The sequence below is a fragment of the Dromiciops gliroides genome, chromosome 4 (assembly GCF_019393635.1).
Source record: "Dromiciops gliroides isolate mDroGli1 chromosome 4, mDroGli1.pri, whole genome shotgun sequence".
Classification (NCBI taxonomy): Eukaryota; Metazoa; Chordata; class Mammalia; order Microbiotheria; family Microbiotheriidae; genus Dromiciops; species Dromiciops gliroides.
In genome coordinates, this window is record NC_057864.1 from 327,172,814 (window position 1) to 327,193,564 (window position 20,751).

Sequence of the window (20,751 nt, forward strand, 5' to 3'; positions counted from 1 at the left end):
TTCAGATGCTACCTTCCATTAATAGGTAGATAATATTCTTGTTATGTTTCCAAACAGTAAGACAGGATTTTTAAAAGGGGGGCAGCTAGGTGGCGCAGTGGATAGAGCACCGGCCCCGGAGTCAGGGGTACCTGGGTTCAAATCCGGCCTCAGACACTTAACACTTACTAGCTGTGTGACCCTGGGCAAGTCACTTAACCCCAATTGCCTCACTAAACAATAAATAAATAAATAAATAAAATTTTTTTTAAAAATTCTTAAAAAAAAAAAAAAGGCAATTAGGGGGCATCTAGATGGCGCAGTGGATAAAGCACCAGCCCTGGATTCAGAAGGACCTGAGTTCAAATCCAGCCTTACTAGCTGTGTGACCCTGGGCAAGTCACTTAATCCTCATTGCCCCGCCCCCCCCCAAAAAAACCCCACAATATATCAAGCCCTGATTTTTAGTTTGCCAATTTCCAAGGTATAAATGCTCACACTGAAAATTTTACAATTAGTTCAAGCTGGTTGGAGCTGACTCCAGCACACCCCTATCTATAATCCTATAATTAAAACCCTTTTGCAGAAGCTTAAACAAGGCAAAGAATTCTTTATAATTCTAGAACATTTTAGTCTTTAAGTCACTGGTCAAAGATATCTGTGTACTTGAGTAAAATCTTTTGATGCTGTTGTTTTAATTGGAAGTTATCTCATGGTAAAAAAAAAAAAAAACTACTGTCTTATAATTACACATACAGAGTGTCCCAAAAATCTTAGGGTAATTTTAAGCTTTACCTGAACAGATTACAATTTTAAGTTTTAATAACTGTTAAGGCTTAAAATTGTGCTAAGACTTTTTTTGGAAGCAACTAGGATTAAGTGACTTGCCCAGGGTCACACAGCTAGTAAGTATCCAAGCTCAAATTTGAACTCAGGTTCTCCTGACACTAGGGCCAGTGCTCTATCTACTTCCTGAGACTTTTGGGACACCCTGCAATATGCAAGCTTTGAGGGAAGACCATAAATGATAAACTTTTGTTTCCTATAAGCCAATATTACAATGTAAAATGACACGAGTATGTCTTTTTCAGTATCGAAGAGCTACAAAGCTACTGAAGTGGGTAGAACATTATTCTGGGAATCACAAAGTCCTTAGTTCAAATCTTCCCTAAATATTAATTCACTATGTCAATTTCCCCATCCATAAAATGAGAGAGCTGCTTTCTAAGGCAAGGACCCTTAACCTGAGGTCTGTAAACTTGTTTCTTGTTTATACTTTAATAACTTCACCTAAATACAATTGGTTTTCTCATGATGGAAAATACTCTCCAAATCAAAAAAGAAGAAGAAGAACTGTGGAATCTAGATGCAGATTGAACCATACTGTTTCTATTGTTTTTGTTGTTGTTGTTTTTCTTTTATGAGGTTTTTCCTTTTTGCTTTGATTCTTCTTTCACAGCATGACTAATGCAGAAATATGCTTATGTATGACTATACATATATAACCTATATCAGATTACATGCTGTCTTGGGGAGGGGGTAGGGAAGGGAGGGAGGGAGGGAGAGAGAAAAATTTGAAACTAGAAATCTTAACAAATGTTGAAAACGATCTCTACATGTAACTGGAAAATAATAAAGTACTTTTATGGAAAAAAATTGGTTTCCTCTGTAATCCTGTGTATCTTATTTTATGTACTTAAAAACATTCCAGGGGCAGCTAGGTGGCTCAGAGGATAGAGCACCGGCCCTGGAGTCAGGAGTATCTGAGTTCAAATCTGGTCTCAGACACTTAACGCTTACTAGCTGTGTGACCCTTGGCAAGTCACTTAACCAATTGCCTCACTAAAAAAAACAAAAAAACAAAAAAACCACATTCCAAGAAGAGGTCTCTAGACTTCACCAGACCAAAAGGAGCTATGACCCAAAAAAAAAAAAAATTTAAGAACCCCTGCTCTAAAGTCTCTTACAGCTCTGTATTTGTCAACTTCCTTTTTTTATAAACTATCTATTCTATACTTTTTCCCAAATCCAACTTTCTTCTAGCCTGGTTTATTACCTTCCTTTCTCAAACACTCTCTCCCTTTCTCTACTGTCCCCTTTGCACACCCAGAACCCTCTGCTATACATAGATCATGAAGCCCAACATTTACGGCCCATATTTATGTAGCACAATGCAGAATAGGATTGGAAGTCAGAGGAACTAGGTTCAAGGCCCAGCTGGACCACTGGAAGACTCTGGACAAGTAATTTAACCTCTCTGGGCTTCAATTTCTTCCTCCATTAGATGACAAGGTTGAACACAATGACCTCCAATGCTCCTCTAAGCTCTAAATCTATGAACAAGAGCAAGTAAGCTTTTGACCTTTTGCTCAAGATATTTTCTGTCATTGCTGAGTTCACCACTGGAATTGAGTTTGGAAAGGAATCCTCCCACAGGGGAACTCCTTACCTGACATTTGGTTTGGTTTTTTCCTACTAAGTCACTTATTTAATATTTCAATGTGGGTACTTCTCTCCACTAACACAGATCACCATCCATTTCTATTCATGCCTTCTCATCCCTATGATCTTTGTCCATGCCCCCATAAATACTCCCCAAAGGACTTGCAGATACACTGGAGGTCATCCCCTACTTCTCTAACATTCGGTACAACATTTAGATTGTCTTCTATCACACCTCATCCTCAATGCATGACCAGCCTACCTTCTTCTACAATAATACACTTCTTTAATGGTACTTCCCCTTTTTTTTGGGGGGGGGGGGTGAGGCAATTGGGGTTAAGTGACTTGCCCAGGGTCACACAGCTAGTAAGTGTTAAGTGTCTGAGGCCAGATTTGAACTCAGGTACTCCTGACTCCAGGGCCAGTGCTCTATCCACTGTGCCACCTAGCTGCCCCTTTTTAATGGTACTTCCAAACCACTTAGAATCAGGATCATACATTGAGTGTTGGAAGCAACCTCTGAGGCCATCTAGTCCAATTCCATTTTACAGATGAGTAAACTGAGGCCCAGAGAAGTTCAGCAACCTGCTCAAGATGGCTAAGGTATTAAATAGTACAGCTGGGACCTGACCCCAGGCCTCTGGCTCCAAACCCAGAACTCATTCAGCTCTACCATGTTCTAGTGATGAAGTCATCATTACATGTGTGCTGGAGTCACCGATACACAACAAGCATTTCTCCATTGCCCTTTGTGTCATTTACTGAAAGTCTTAGCCAAGTCACTAACAAGGTCTACAAACTCTGCTTCTTCCTTCAGTGGGAGTAGGAATTCTCAGAAATATCCCTTAGTTTCCCTTGAAAAATTAAAAGAAACCACTGATAATCATCTTTCATTGAATCAACTATGAAAAGTGGCACAATGCAAAGTGTGCTGGCTCTGACGTTAGAGGACCTGGGTTCAAATCCCACATCTGACACCTCAGTAACCTTGGGCAAGTCATTTAACTTTTCAAGACATCAGTTTCCTCATCTGTAAAATAAGGGGGTTGGAGTAGGTGGTCTTTGAGGTCCCTTCTCTACTAGATCTATGATCCTAAATTTATTTTTCACTTTCATCTCTTTTTCCATCTCAGAAGGCCAGAAAGATCTAAGTTCAAATCTAGCCTCAGATACCTACTATTTGTGCGACCCTAGGCAAGTCACTTAACCTCTGTCTGCCTCATTTTCTTCAACTGTAAAATCTAGGTAATTATTTTTACATAGCACATTATCTCCCAGGATTACAGTGAGTATAAAATGAGATATTAGTAAATCACTTTGCAAACTTTAAAACATTGTTTAAAGGCTAGCTATTATTATTATTTTTTTTTTAGTGAGGCAATTGGGGTTAAGTGACTTGCCCAGGGTCACACAGCTAGTAAGTGTTAAGTGTCTGAGGCTGGATTTGAACCCAGGTACTCCTGACTCCAGGGCCGGTGCTCTATCCACTGCGCCACCTAGCTGCCCCTTTAGCTATTATTATAGATGACTAAGAGGAGAGGTTTAAGTGTTATGTGTGATTTAGGCCACCAATTAAGAAGTGACCAATATTGATATTGTGCTACTTTTCCACAAGGCTTCACTCTGGTTCTCCTCAGGCCTAATTAAAATTGATCCTTTAAAAAAATGTCCACTGAAAAACCTCAGTGCTCATTACCTGCATACTCATGTATTCATTCATGTCCCAGTAGTTTCTTATTATTAGAAAGATGTCAGCTCCCAACCACCTCTAGGGAATTCAGAAGGTTCTAGATCACCTGATATCATGTAAAAGGCCCATTTAAGTAGATCACATTTCTCCATGGCCTAACCCAATGAACTTGCTGTTCTTTATCCTTCTGTCTTACCTAAATGCACTAGAATAACATTTTCTAATCCAAATATTGGTCTTTGGTCATTTGCCAAGACTGTTATTGAGTGTTCTTCTATGGTGCACACCACACAATGAAGAAAAGGAGAGCCAGCCAAGAAAAGACTCATAAATTATAGAAGGCAGGGGAATTTATCCATAAAATTCCTTTATGAAGAGCTCAAATAATGCTCTGGGAGCTATACCCTTACTCAAGAAGAGTGTTTGTATCATAGACCCCTTTGGTGGTCTGGCAGTCTGTGGAACTATTCTAAGAACTATGTTTTGAAATACATAAAATAAATAGAATTACCAACAAAACCAATTATATTGAAGTACAGCTAACATTTTTTTTCAAATACAAATGCATAGATCCACACCATTTAACATCTATTAAATGATGACAGGGGGCAGCTAGGTAGCTTAGTGGATAAAGCACCGGCCCTGGATTCAGAAGGACCTGAGTTCAAATCCGGCCTCAGACACTTGACACTTACTAACTGTGTGACCCTGGGCAAGTCACTTAACCCTCATTGCCCGGCCAAAAAAAAAAGTACAATTATAAAATGATGACTATGTGTGATTCATTGCATGAGGCACCATGGACATAGAGGCAAGAGCACAGTCCCTCCCCAGAAGGAGTAATAGGAAGACAGCATGTAAATAACAATATACAAATATATAGATACATACTAAACCAACTAGAGATAATTAACAGAAGGAAGAAACTAGCATTAAGGGGGATCAAGAAAGGCCTGTTATAGAAGAAGGGATTTTAGTTCACACTTAAAGGAAGGCAGGAAGCAGAGACAAGGAAGGTGAGTATTCCACACAAGGAGATTAGCCACTGAATCAGGTGGAAACCCTTGTAAAAAATATGCATAGTAAAGCAAAAAAAAAAAAATCCCACATTAGCCTTGTCCAAAATTATGTCTTATTCTCTATCTTCCATCAATCACCTCTCTGTCAGGAGGTAGGTAGCATGTATCATCATGAGTCCCCTGGAATCACAGTTGGTTTCACACAAAGCATTTGCCACTTAATAATAAATGAAAGGTAAATGCAGAGCCATAACTCAAAATTCTGGCACCCAAACCAGTAATACTGAAAGATCAGGGTAGAGCTTACTCAAGGAGAAACTCACCCAGGATGTAACCACTCAGGGGAGGAAGCACCAATACAGTCTTCTTATTTTAAGTAATTATTCTGGCTAACTAGATACTAAGTTCAGTTATTTCTAACTGCTGAAGAAGTATAAACACTATAACATCTCTAAATTTCAGCACCTGGGAGAAAGTCCCAGCAACCTATCTTAGTAAACATTTTGGTTAAAGTGACACCACAATATGATTCAAAAAGGAAAGACATACCCCAAAAAACCTGATGCCAAATTAAAAAATACTTCCTAAAATAAAAGACATTGTACATTACCCAAAAGTCCTGCTAAAGATCTCATGTCTTTCTCCATCAGCATGTAGATTTCTTCCTCAGAGAATCGACCAATGCCATGGCCATACATTTCTCGCTTCACAATGCCTTTTGTTAGGTGGCAGAGAATCCACTTGAGCAGGTCACTAAAGGGACCACTAAGAGAGAGCATCTTTTGTGTCTCATGGAGATTGTCCACCCACTGGCAATAAGCTAATGTCCTAGAAGGATGCAGAAACAAGTTAATGAAAGTGTCAGGTATAAATGTTTCTCCAGAGGCATTTGCCAATGACTCTTTAAAATTTTATTGAACTGTAGAGAAAACAACTTTTTTCTGGGATTAGAGTTAAGAGATTATGGGATAAAATTAAAAATTCAAATATGAGTGACAAGAATCAAAAATGCCAATTTTTAACAATAATTCAATAAATTATTGTCTATTACCTGTCACCAAGGAATATTATTTTATTCTAAAAGAGCTTGATTTAATGGTAGGCAAAAGAATTAGAATGAGATTAAAGGTCAGCTATGTGAAATAAACTGGTTCTTTTATAGTAGAAGGACTACTACCTGGGAGTTGGTTTCTTAGAAAAGGTAATTTAACTAACGGAACCCTGGTGCCCTACAACAAAATAATTTACATTCACAAGATCTGGGAAGGGAAGCCTTGGAAGCAATCCAGTTTAACTCTCAATTTATAGATGAGGGACTAAGGCCCCCAGAAAAGTTAAGTGACTTGCCCAAGGTCACACATATACTAAGTCACAGAACCAAGTTCATATCTGAGGCCTTTAACTCCAAATCTTAAATGCTTCCTTTGTACCATATGGCTTCCTAGCCTATATTTCATCCCCAGGAACATCATACACAAAGAGGTGTTGGTTGGATAAATTCCCAAACATTTCTACTTTGGGCCAAAGTATTTCTAAAAGATAAGATATGAAGAAGAGAAATAACCCGAGGGTTAGGGGTGAAGGGAGAGTTTGCTTCCCCCATGTCTCTTCCGGAAACCATCTTGACACTTCTTGCTGGGCAAAGAGCCCATAGTACTCTTGAATTATTGACTGGGAATGACAGTGAGGGCCAATTTGTAAACTAATGTTGGCTAAGCAATTGACATCATGTATCAACTTGTGAGCCTATTTCAGGAAGCTGAGACACTCATTTTCCTGAACTTTACTGATGTGTTTCTGATTAGTCCAGAAAAAGGTGGCCAGAGATAGAGGAATTGATTGCCTCCAGAATGCAAAAGAGAAGGTAAGAGGACACCACAGAATGAAGGAAGGTGCTTAAATTTCCTTTTTTTTTTTTTTTTTGCAGGGCTATGAGGGTTAAGTGACTTGCCCAGGGTCACACAGCTAGTAAGTGTCAAGTGTCTGAGGCCGGATTTGAACTCAGGTACTCCTGAATCCAGGGCCGGTGCTTTATCCACTGCGCCACCTAGCTGCCCCGGTGCTTAAATTTCTTAAAGGAAATAAAGATAAACATTAAACCTGATGACTTTTCTATTACCTCTTAACATAAGTTGTCGGGTTTTGTTGGGGTTTTTGTCCAGATCTATGATTTCAGCAGTGTAGGGAACTCACAGAATAGAAACTGCTAGTCAGCAGGGGAGGCTAGGTAGCTCAGTGGATAAAGCACCGGCCCTGGATTAAGGAGGACCTGAGTTCAAATCCGGCCTCAGACACTTGAAACTTACTAACTGAGTGACCCTGGGCAAGTCATTTAACCCTCATTGCCCCGCAAAGGGGGGAAAAAAAAAGCTATTTGGGGCACAGTGGATAGAGCACCAGCCCTAGAGTCAGGAAAACCTGTGTTCAAATACAGCCTCAGACACTTGACACTCACTAGCTGTGTGACCTTGGGCAAGTCACTTAACCCCAATTGCCTCACCAAAAAAAAAAAAAATTTTTTTTTAAAGCTACTTGATGTTAATTGGCTAAATGATATTAGAAGACCAATAACTAGCAGCTAACATTGAGGAGAACAGGAATGTGAACTCCAGCCAATAGTATCAGAAGGGCATCCTAACCCCTCAGGGGCACCCCTAGAAGCTTGAAGGGCGCTATGTAGCTAACCTTATTGGAGTCCCAGTTTGTTCGTGGGGGTGAGAGTTGGGATAAGGATCATTGTTCCCATATAGAGCATATAAACAACATGTTCTTCAGAAACACAAGACTAGAATATATAAAAAGAGAATAGGCCTGTGATTTCATTGATATAAGGAACTCCCAGGTGAGGGAGCTTCTCCACCAATGCAATTGTCAGCACCTTTTCTGCAACTTTTAGTCTTAGAGAACTGCCCAGAGCCCTGAGAGGTGGTGACTTGCCTGGAGTCATAGAACTAATATGTGAAAGATGGACTTAAAACCTAGGTCTTTCTGGCTTTAAGACTAGCATGACATCCACTACACCACAATGACTTCTACTACAAGATCACCTTAGGTGCCCCAAACAGGATACTTTAACTGGAAACAGGCAAATAATAAAGGGAAAACTGGGAGGAGGACTTACATCATTTTCTGGATAGCTGCCTCAATTCTTTCATTTTTTGAGAGTACACATAGCCTCATATTTTAGCTTTACAGAATTCAGCAACATTTTTTTATTATAAAGCTAATTTCATAGCCTCTAACACATTCTGGTATATCCTTGGAATCACTGGGCTGGATTTTTTGCCCCCTGAACAGAGTATACAGAGTTAAAATTCACTAATGGAAGAGAAATACCTATTGTGGGTTTACAGGAAGGACGGATGACTATTATAGCTTCACAGGAAGAGAGAATGTCCCTAAACTCAGCTCTTGTTTTTTCATGACTGTCACTAAGTCTATTTGGGCATGTATCCAAAGAAATGAAAAGAATAGGGGAGGTCTTCACCCTCCCCTCAACTCAAATGATCATGCCAGTGGCTACCTAGCTCCTGGGACCAGTTATGATCATGATTTTTAATATACAAAAAAAGTCTTTGCTCAGTGTCCCCAGAGCCTGTTGACAACAGATTGGTTCTTCAGACTACTCAGAAAAAGATGTTCTGCCTCGAAAGAATTCCCTCATGAAAAACAAATGCACAAAAAATTTCAGTTGCATTATCTAATGGAAAACATAAGGTTTCTTAATTATTTTTAAGGAAAAGTAAAAAACACGGATGTAACTACTACCATCCAAGCAAAAAAAAGTAGATCTGGGGTGAGGGGCCCTGAAAGGAAGACTTTATTTTACTGCTAACCCACTGAAAGGGGCTTCATGAGTGTATCCTCTATACGTGTCTTCCGTAGGGGTTCAGAAACTAAACTTAAAACCAATCAAAAAGTGTGGATAGTAAAATCAGTTGTGACTTCCATCTAGGGTCCTCCAAGTCTCCACTATCTCTAAAGTAGAGGTGTCTGTACTCCAGAAGAGGATTACACAATATTACTCTCTTGAGGGTCAAGCACAGATCAAAGAAAACTCTTACTTCTGGGACATAGTGGGCAGAATTGACCTCCAGCTGAGTCAAGAGCTGGGTTCAAGTTTCACTTTTGATACATACTGGTTGCATGACTTCGGACAATTTGTCTCAAACAACTTTTCAAGACTACAAGTTGAAGAGCAGGTGTCAATCATCCTTCATAGCAAGAGTTTCCTTACTGGGAGTGTCCTTTGTCAATTAAATCATAAGTCACATCCTATATAAATATGCGCGTGTGCACGCACACACATACACACACACACACACACACACACATTAACCAGGGTTTCCTCAGTGATTATCTGCTTGAACTTTGGACAGCTGTGAATCTATAGCTGAATGCTCAGCTTCTCTCCCTAAGGGAGAAGGGAAGAACAGACATCATCCTTGAGATGACTTCCGGGAAAGTATAAGCCTACTAAAGGGGAGTTGTGAAAAGCCCCAAGAATGAATTACTGCTGCAGGGAGCTCAAAGGGAGAAGAGTCACAACCTCAATGACATGTGGAGTCAGAATGATTGACTAAAAATACAAGAAATGATTAGGGAATGGCCTGCTGGCCTCATATGAACTCAGCACTGCTTCTGCTGCCCTAAGCAGGGGTGAAACCAAGGGAAAAGATAGGCTGAATAATAAGAGACTACTAGGAGCCAATGTAGAATGGTGGTGGAGCTGTCCCTTTTGTGCAGAGAATAGTGAAAGTGAGACTCCTCTGCTCTCTCCATTTCAAAGCTTATCTCTGTTCCTTTCAGGCTGTTCTAAATCTCTCTCTACCTAGGTGGCATAGTGAATAGAATGCTGTGCCTAGAATCAGAAAGACGCATCTCCCTGAGTTCAAATCTGGCCCCAAACACTTAATAGCTGTGTGAACCTGGAAAAGTTGCTTAATCCTATTTGCCTCAATTGCCTCATCTGTAAAATGAGCTGGAGAAGGAAATGGCAAACCACTCCACTGTCTTTGCTTAAATGAGGTCAAGAAGACATGACTAAAAATTACTGAACAACAAAAGCAATCCATAAAAGTCAGCAGGAAGATAAAACTGTGATTAACCCAATCCATTACTGGATGTATTATGTGTCGGTATGTATTTTATTTGCTCAAAAGCATGTGTGTGTGTGAATGTGTGTGTGAGAAAGAGAAAGACAGACAGATAGAGAGACAGAGACAGAGAGACAAAGAGAGACTGAGACTGATTGGCTATACATAGAGAGAAGATTCTCATTGCAATTGCTAGGATTTCTACTGGGAGAGGTAAATTGAGACAAATCAAAAAGATTTGTATTGATGGCACATTTTTAGAAATAGGAATCTGTGATTCCATTAGTATACAGAACTTCCAGATGAGGAAATTCCCTCTACCAACATGCAGGTCAGTGCCTTCAAGTTGCCTAGAGCACTAAAAATGACTTGCCCAGGGTCATACAGCCTGCATGTGTCTGAGGTTTTCCTGACTTTGCAGCGAGCTCTCTATCTACTTTTATAGAGCATATTATTAAGCTGCTTTTAAACAGAGATCAAAATGAATTCTGACCATCCCGGATTCTCCTGGGCATTAACGAGCCATCCATGACGTGGGAAAAGAAGGCTTGGTTAATGGGGACAGGAGAAAATCCCTTTCTGAGGCAATGGCTTTGGGCAGCAACTCATCTCTCAATGGTTCCATTCCCACTTCAGGTAGAAGAGAGAGGCTAAAGCAGTGACTAGAAAGCCATGCCTGAAAGAAGGTCTAGGAAACACAGCGGCCCCATATCCACAAAGTTGGGGAACACAGGAGTAGTTAATTTTCCTCTTCAGCCAAACACCATTATTGTTAGATAACCATCAGAAGTGAGAACAAAAATATCTAATAATCACTGGGGATAATTTTTCAGGCATTTGAGAAGAGAAAGTCCTCCATCAATGGACTTGTCAGTCACTTTCCCAAGCTACTTAGAGACTCTCCTTCCTTAAGGAAAATTGAAGGTCGGAGAGGAATGCTCTGAAAGAAGCCCAGACTTGTGTCTGGGAGGTCAGAAAAGGCAGATATGGTCCACAGTACTTTTCTCAGAAGTCACATAAATGTTAATGAGGAACCCCAGTCACAAGGGAAATGCTGCCTTTTTATTGAAGCCTGCCCCAGTTGTTTCCATGCCCAGAACATTTGTTCAGTGAGAAAACCCTTTGTTTATTTGTACCTTCTCCTCCCCCCACTTCGTCTTGTTCTCCTGGCCTCTTCATCCCTTTCACTGGAAAAGGTTACTCTTTTTTTGGTATTTTATTTGGAGTATTTAAAACACTCCTGAAAATCTTTCCTAATCTTCCTACTGCCAATTCAATCAGGCTCCCCATTCCATTCTCTAAACCTGCAACTCAAAAACCACACCCACATCTGTGCCTCTCAGGGGAAACAGCTTCAAGTCAACCCAAGAGGAAAAGGGGCCAATATCCCAAAGTAGAAACAGAAAAATTAAAAAGAATTGACATTTTAAAAAGTAAAAAGGCAGTAACAGCAAGTTTTCAATCCCAAGAGACAGACAAAAAGATCACACACAAAGATTACAGAAAAGTAGTTTGGACAGATTCCCACTGTAGATAATTCTTTGGGGCTATCAAATAGGATCTGCTTTATTGTGGCTCAGTGAATAAAGTGCTGGACCTACAGTCAAGCAGACCTGAGTTCAAATCCAGCCTCAGAAACTAGCTGTGTGACTGTGGGCAAATCGTTTAACCTCTGTCTCAGTTTCCTCATGTGTAAAATGGGGATAATAATAGCACCTACCTCCCAGGCTTGTCCTATCAAATGAGATAATGATTGTAAAGTGCTTAGCACAGTGACTTTATTACAGGAATTGCATTTAATGCCAAACAAGCCAAAGGACTTTTATAGCTATATCTCTAGAAAAAGTGAAAGCTTGTTTAATTTTTTTTTTCCTGAGAGCAGCTATGTGGCAGTGGATAAAGCACCAGCCCTGGATTCAGGAGGACCTGAGTTCAAATCCAGACGCTTACTAGCTGTGTGACCCTGGGCAAGTCACTTAACCCTCATTGCCCCCCCCCCCCCCGAAAAAAATCTGATTTTATGTAGGGAGCCAAAAAAGGCCATCATATTCTCAAAAAAACAAACTAACAAAAACAGAAGATTTAAGGAAAAGGTGAAAAACAACAAATAAATGGATAAACCATATCACCTTTTATTTCTTTTCTTCTTTTTTTTTTTTGCAGGGCAATGAGGGTTAAGTGAAGTGTTTTAGGTCGGATTCAAACTCAGGTCCTCCTGAATCCAGGGCCTGTGCATTATCTACTCCGCCACCTAGCTGCCCCTAAACCATATTACCTTTATTTACAATGTAGAGAATTTAGCACAGCCTTCAGGGTAGCACAAGAGTAATTGAAAAGCATTATCTTTTTTTTTTTTTTTGCGGGGCAATGAGGGTTAAGTGACATGCCCAGGGTCACACAGCTAGTAAGTGTCAAGTGTCTGAGGTCGGATTTGAACTCAGGGGACTCCTGAATCTACAGCAGGTGCTTTATCCACTGTGCTACCTAGCTGTCCCCAAGCATTATCTTTTGATGGAAAAACAGGAAGTGGGAGATTCTAAGGTTCTCAAGAAGGAAATGTTAATTCTGCCACAAAGAAAAGTAAATGAAGTCATTCCAGCAAAAATCATTATTAAAATATAAAATGCTGTATGTCTTCAATTCATACAATCATAGAATTAATAAAATCATAGATTCAGAGCTATAAGGAACCTCAGAGGCCATCTTTCTCAAAATCCTCATTTTACCAATAAGGAAACAGGCCAAGAAAGATTAAGTAACTGTCCAAGGTAGTAAGTGTCAAAGGTACATTGACACGTCATCTGACTCCATGACCAGTGTTCTTCCATTTGGGGCCTTCAAACTGCTTCATGAATCTTCTAATAGTCTAATGGATCACAATTCCTTCAGCCTGGCATATTCCTAAATTGTCATTAGACCAACTTCATAAAGTGTTTCTATAACCTCTGCCCATTCCAGTTTTTTTGAGCAAGATGCCCTAATGAATTCACAGATTTCTCCTCCCAAATTCATAGAGGAAACTTTTCTTTTTTCTTTTTCTTTTTTTGCGGGACAATGGGGGTTAAGTGACTTGCCCAGGGTCACACAGCTACTGAGTGTCAAGTGTCTGAAGCTGGATTTGAACTCAGGTCCTCCTGAATCCAGGGCCGGTGCTTTATCCACTACGCCACCCAGTTGCCCCCTTATAGAGGAAACTTTTCAAGGGGTGGTAAAATGTCTAGAAATGGAGAGAGGCAAGCAATATTCGTTGGAGGACACTAGGAGGCTTCCTTTCTTGACTGTCCCTAGACCTGCTACTCACCAGGTGTGTCTCCTTTTTCTAAAGCAAACTTACCAATAGAAGTGCTCCTCCACCATCTTGGTCACAGCTCTTGACACTGCTCTTTCATGAGGACCAAGGTTTTTATTTAAGTTCACTCCAAGTTTCTCTTCCAAAAAGTCAATGATGAATTCTGTGCCAGACACTTTTTCCTGATTGTATTCAATCCAAGGCATTTTCCCTTGAGGGGAAAGCTTTCCATCAAAATAGTTCTAAGCAAGTGAATGGAAAAAGAAAATGAAAATATTAATAAAAACTCATTCAACTTATTTGATTTTAAAAAAAACAAGCATGGAGACTGTGTGATATGGTGGAAAGAGTGCTGCATTTGGAGCAAGAGGGCATGGGTTCAAATTCTGACTTTACCACTTAGTATCTATGTGATCTTAGTCACTTTTAACTTCTCTATGCCTCATCTCTAAAATCATTAGACTAGATGACCTCAAGGTTCCTTCCAACTCTAAACCAATGTATCTTATAGTCTATGATCTGTGAGATGTTGTGCTAATAAGGGAAATAAATTGAATGTGCAAGTCCTTCAGGAAAATGAAGGAATTACTCATATCTAAGTAACAGGCAGCTTATCCACAGAGGTAAAGAGTGGACTTAATAACCTAAATGTAAATAGTTACTAAGCAAGCTTGGTTGCTGATAGTGAAGTTTAATATTCTGTTTCTAATAAAAATGCTTAATTAAAAATAATAACAATACAGTAATAATGAATGATAGTGATATAAATTACACAAAGTACTTTAGACATATTATCTCATTTGAGCCTCACAACATCCCTGTGCAGTATGGAATACAGGTATTTGTGACAGCCCTCACACAGGGAAGCAGGTCACTCCAATGGACTGTATGACTTGCTCTGGAAGATCAAACGCAAGAGAAATATTTTTCCCTAAAAATGAAATAAGGATCATTTTTGTAACGATTGGAATAACGCCACCTGCTGGATACTAACTGTAGAAGAGTTCTGCCCATGAAGCGAAGGTCTTTGAGGGCAAGACCAGGAGTCTTGTCTTTGGTATCAGGAAGTGACACGGACTAGTGGGAGGAGGAAGGAAGAGACTGGCGCTCAGTCTCGCGCTCTTTCCTCTGGACTCTGGCGGAGAAGGGAGCTAGAAATGTGCTCTCCCTTTAATAGATAGGAATCTAGGCCTTTTTCTCTCTCTTTACCAAATTCTTATTCTCCTTAATAAATGCTTAAAAGTCTAACTCTTGCTAAAGCTTATAATTTATTGGCGACCACTCATTAGATATTTTAGACAGATTAGCTAGAATTTTAGCCCTTAACAGATGGCTGACCACGAAGAGGAAAGCTAACCCTCAGTCTTCTGATCTTCTGGTTGGGTAAGAAATTTCCCCTCCCTCTCCCTTTAACTGCTAAGTACTGGCATACTGGCTGTGTTTTCCTTTAAATTTTTTCGAATGGACCTTTTAAACTCCCTAATTACCCTATTTTTGATTTTAGTCTGTTTAACCAGACAAATGGGAGATAAGATCATGTTAATGCTTTGTTTTTGTGGATTTCTATTTTTCTTTTTCTTTTTGTTAAAAGAGCCAGCAACTTACTCACACAAGGAAATATCTCCCCCTCTCCCAACCATGCTTTTTCAGAGAAACCTGAAGAGATTCCTGCAGCTTTTCCCAGTTCTAACACTAATTGTTGCTTTAATTTTGCATGCCTGGAGGCAATGACCCACCCTCTAGAAGCTTTTAATCCCCTAGCACGGGGAGGCCAAGTGGGGGAAGAGGAATCCAGGCCTGAGTTCAAAATTAAGTCTGATTCTAATTGCTCTGGTCCCTCCCCTCCTCTCCAAACCCCACCCTCTACTCCTCCCATGGCCAAGCCCATTGCTTCCCTGGCCCGGGAAGTCCAAAGATCTAATGCGCATGCTCAACTTTCTCTAACTGCATTTGCAGCTTCAGGCTCACCCCTTCCCCAGCCTGGCTGTGCTTCTGAGACAACCTTAGAAAGCCCTTTAAGTTCCAGATATACTCGTTTTGTTCATAATTTTGCTAACCTGCTTTTGTCTTTAATTAGTAATCTTATAAAGCATTTGTATGGTGAAAAGACTGACAGACAATATAGAGGGGTTAAAGAAGAAAAACTTAAGCTGAATAAGAATGACAATCATCAACATAGTTCAAGACTCTGCTTCTTTTGCCATGGAAGGATATATATTTTACAGAAATGTAGAAGTAAGCAGCAAGGTATTGATATGAGTATTGGGGATTTTAGATATCGGAATCAAAAGTGTTCTGAATTCACTCAGAGTAATAGTATCAGTTCAGAGGTTACATAGGATTTCTATACTATTACATATACATTTTGAAATTAATGGTATGGGTTTATTTTCATAGAGATTTTCATGCTTTTGAGATTGTGTCTTATACTTAGTTTTTAAAACAAGGAGAATATTTGTAAAAGCTTTTTATAGTCATGTGATCAAGTTTATATTTTATAATACTCTTATTAAGTTCATATTCATTTAGATTTCCTTAGTTTGAATTTCACTGTATTTTATTGTTCCATGTGTATTTTCTTCTATTCATTTGTCTATCTAATTTTGAAACATTGCAAGATGGTTTTGATTTTATTATACAATGTTAATTCTAGGAGTATTGTGCTCCCATATTCTGAGTTGTTTGTTTTTGTTATTTTTTCTCAACTGATTATTTGATCAAACTCTTTAAAGCATTTCCCTGGCAAATTGTTTGCCATGGCAAGTGTAAATTGATTCTAGAAGTATTATTTTTGATAAGCATATTCCAAAAAAAAAAAAAAGAGGGGAACATTTGTAAAAGTTTTCTTTGAGATTGTGTTGTGCTTTAACTTGTATTTAAATATGTTCAGATTTTTCAAAAAAGTAATTGTATACTAAGTTTAAAAAAAGGGTATTATTTGAAATTGTTGCATAATTATATATTGTGTTCTGAGTCAAGATGTATTCACATTTTTTGCAATCATTTATTATCCTCAATTTTTAAATCCATATGAGACTTGGATTATGGGAACTTATCATTTAAGACACTAATTACCTTTATTCTGAGTTATCAGATGCCAGTTGGCCAAGGTGCCATCCAATCACAAGAGGAATACATGCAAGAGCAGACACTGAACTGTCACATGAGGGGAGACATGCATGAAGTCAAGGTATGGCCGAGAGAACGGCTTTTGACAAATGTTGAGGTTGGATTCTCTTGGTTTAATATTTTATTTTATTTTTCCCCACAATATTGTACAGATGGCTGGAAGTATTCATCCCACCCATCTCACTCCTACACCTAGCTTCTATGCTCCCTCCTATATGCCTGATGCCATGGACATCTTAATCCCATGGATCTGATTAAGTCTGACTCAGTTTCCTCCAATATGTTCGGTGGCATGGACATATATTCCATCCACCTATTTTAAGCCTGGCATACTGTATGGGCAGTACATATTGCTCAAGTGTGGGAATGCTCATATCCCATCATTTCTCTGTTCTTTTATGGTAACCCCCATAATTATCTCAGGTGTCATGATAAATACAGTGTTGAATTTGGCCTTGACACCTGTTACCAATTATATTAGATTTTTTAATTTCTCATAATGGCATGAGGATAATTAGGCAGATGATACAAAAAGTGATGAAACAAAGATAAAAAATTATTTTTAATAATTAATATCGCAGCAATTGTCTTCTCAATTACCCTCCATAAGGGGGGGACTATAGTAATATTATAATTTTAAAGAATGGTTCAATTTTTGTTTTATTATATGTTTCATGTGTAACAACTAAGATTCTGAATTCCCTTAGACATGTTTTTGAGAACTTTCATTGTTTGATTTGATTATTGACAAAGCTATTTTAAAGTTGTGTTAAGCTCAATTTTGTAGGAAATTTTCCTGGCTGATTACCAGCATCCACACATCAACCCCTGAAAAGACTTCCATTCCACGACTACACCTAGAGGACATCTGAGAAAAGACTTTCAGAGACTTTAAATGAACAGTTTTGATTTGTTCTTTTTGTTGTTTTTTTTCTCTTTCTGTTATAATATACACCATCTGTAACATGTATTCTCTGCAGAGGCCCTCCCTTTGCAAGACTAATGTCAAAGCGTTGGTTCATGAGGACAAAAAAAATCGCCCCTCTGGACAAAACTTTCCTCTCTTCCTTTTCTATATTGTTGTTCACATATTATTAGTTATCAATAGTTATTATATTCTTTTTACTGTTCCGTCAAGGAAACATTTTGTTTCTTGAGGAACAACAGGGGGGACTGTAACGATTGGAATAACGCCACCTGCTGGATACTAACTGTAGAAGAGTTCTGCCCATGAAGCAAAGGTCTTTGAGGGCAAGACCAGGAGTCTTGTCTTTGGTATCAGGAAGTGACGCGGACTAGTGGGAGGAGGAAGGAAGAGACTGGCGCTCAGTCTCGCGCTCTTTCCTCTGGACTCTGGCGGAGAAGGGAGCTAGAAATGTGCTCTCCCTTTAATAGATAGGAATCTAGGCCTTTTTCTCTCTCTTTACCAAATTCTTATTCTCCTTAATAAATGCTTAAAAGTCTAACTCTTGCTAAAGCTTATAATTTATTGGCGACCACTCATTAGATATTTTAGACAGATTAGCTAGAATTTTAGCCTTAACATTTTTTTTTTTTACTGAAACATCTTTTTACTTGGGAAAAAGAAAAATAATTAATTTATTCCAATCCCATCCAACTCAGTAAACATTTAGTAGGTACCTACTGTGTACACAACACTGTGATAGACACTGAAGAAGATCAGTTTCAATACGAAATTGTCCTTATCCTCTTGGAGCCTACATGTTATGGTGAAACACGCAAAAATAACCATAACACAAAATAATATATAGATGTATGAGAGATGCAGCCAAAAATAAAGAGGGAGCATTGAAGACCTACACTTGAGCTATTTAGAGTAAGGTAAAAGTCACTATTATGAACACACTTTCAAGGTCTGAGATACTTAGGAGAAAAAAATAAAATCATAGAGATACCAAGTGTGTTTGGTATTCTGAGCAGCCCCCAAACAGCAGTGGGCTCATACTGATCATGGTGGAAAAGAGAGATACTAATACACAGATCCCAGCTTTGTCACTCACTAGCTGTGTGACCTTGGACAAGTCATCTCACCTCCCTGTACCTCAGTTTCCTCATCTATAAATGTAATATCTGTAAAAAAGAAGAGTTTGGACTAAATGATCTCTGAGGTTCTTTCCAGCTCTAAATATATGATCCTCTGATGAACCTGGAAACATATAGTGACTTTTGTCTTATCTGATGTCCCCAATTACATTAAGGGATGATAAAACTAAAGCTGTAATTCAATTATTTAATTTACATAGAAACAATACAGACTGCAAGGTGGTCTTTCTTGTCTGAATTAACTGGTGTGACTGCATGTTGTTGTTATTCAGTCATTTCAGTCCATGTCTGACTCTTTGTGACCCCATTTGGGATTTTTTTAGAAAAGATACTGGAGGGGGCAGCTAGGTGGCACAGTGGATAAAGCACCAGCCCTGGATTCAGGAGTACCCGAGTTCAAATCTGGCCTCAGACACTTGACACGTACTAGATGTGTGACCCTGGGCAAGTCACTTAACCTTCATTGCCCCACAAAAAACAAACAAAACAAAAAAACTTAAAAAAAAAAAAAAGAGATACTGGAGTAGTTTACCTTTTCCTTCTCCAGCTCATTTTACAGATGAGGGACTGGGACAAATAGGAGTAAGTAGCTTGCCCAGGATCACAGCTAGTAAGTATCTGAGGACAAATGTGAACTCAGGTCTTCCTGACTCCAGCCTTGGCACTCATCCACTGTGCCACCTAGCTGCCCCAGCTTGATTACATACATAGCCTAAATTAAATCTTCATTTTGTATCTATCCTTAGATTGAAGGAACTCTGAGTAAATACCCCAAACCTCTATCAATCTGTCTAAAATCACCCTATCTTTTCACTAAGCAAGCAAAAAAAAGCTTATCTCGCAACAGGAAAGTTCAGTGATCATTTTGTTTGTTCATTGGGTGGGTGAAGGGGAAGAGTATGGTGTTGGAAAGAAAGGTATTTGGAAAAAACAATTCAGGGCTTTAAAAAAAACTGGTTAATAAATCTTCATTATCAGATTACAAAAGAGACTGCCTATCTTCAAATTAAAGTTTCAGATATCTATCAAACAGGGATCTCAGAACTTCCATTTCAGATTTCTTTTGAAAACAAATGGCTATGCCCAAAGAGCTATTAAACTGTGCATACCCTTTGATCCATCAATACAGATACTAGGTCTATATGCCAAGGAGATTGAAAGAAAAGGAAAAGGACCTCTATGTACAAAAAATGTTTATAGAAGCTCTTTTTGTGGTAGCATAAGAATGTAACAGAATATGATTGTGCTGCAAGAAATGATGAATGGATGATTCCAAAGAAATCTGCAGAGACCTGTATGAACTGATGATGCGAAGTGAACAGAACCAGGAGAACAATTTATGTAAAGACAAAAATATTGTAAAGAACAAAGAATTTGGAATGACTTAGAAACTCAGATCAACACAACTACCAACCACAGTTCCAGAGAGCTTGTAATGAAACATACTCCCCACCTCCTGGAAGAGAAGACGTGATGGACTCAGTGTGCAGATTGAAGGGTTTTTTTAAAGTGCCAATGTGGAAATTTGTTTTGCTTGACTATCCACATTGGGATAGGTTTTATTTTTCTTGCTTTCTCAATGGGAGGCAAGAAGGAGGAGGAAGAGGTAAGAGGGAGAAATGAAAAACTGAAAATAAAATAAATTGGAAAGAAGGAAGGAGGGAGGGAGGGAGGAAAAAAGGAAGGAAAAAAAGGAAAAAGGGAAGGAGGAAGGGAGAAGGGAGGGAGGGAGGAAGGAAGGAAGAAGGAAGGAAGAAGAAATGGAGGAAGGCAGGGAAGAAAGAAAGAAGGGAGGAAGGAAGGGAAGAAAGGAAAAAGGGAGGGAGGGAGGAAGGAAGGGAAGGAAGGAAGGAAGGAGGGAGGGAAGGAGGGAAGGAAGGAAAGAAAGAAGGAAGGAAGAAAGAAGGGAAGGAGGGAGGAAGGAGGGAGGAAGGGAGAGAGGGAGGAAGGAAGGGAAAGAGAGAGGGAGGAAGGAAGGAAGGAAGGAAGGAAATTCTAAGTTCTAAGTTATTTTGACCATCTTGTGCCTGGAAAAACTGATAG

The 20,751-nt window shown here is 39.2% G+C and overlaps 1 protein-coding gene across 1 annotated transcript in view; it reads right to left on the reverse strand.

Moving 5' to 3' along the window:
- Positions 1-20,751, reverse strand: part of FAXC (failed axon connections homolog, metaxin like GST domain containing) — an 81,105-nt gene that overhangs the window by 38,156 nt on the left and 22,198 nt on the right. The window contains exons 3-4 of the mRNA XM_044005144.1: positions 13,561-13,757; positions 5,741-5,958 (exon numbers count right to left, since the gene is read on the reverse strand). Coding sequence (XP_043861079.1) covers positions 5,741-5,958; positions 13,561-13,757 — 415 coding nt within the window. The remainder of the gene's footprint in view (positions 1-5,740; positions 5,959-13,560; positions 13,758-20,751) is intronic.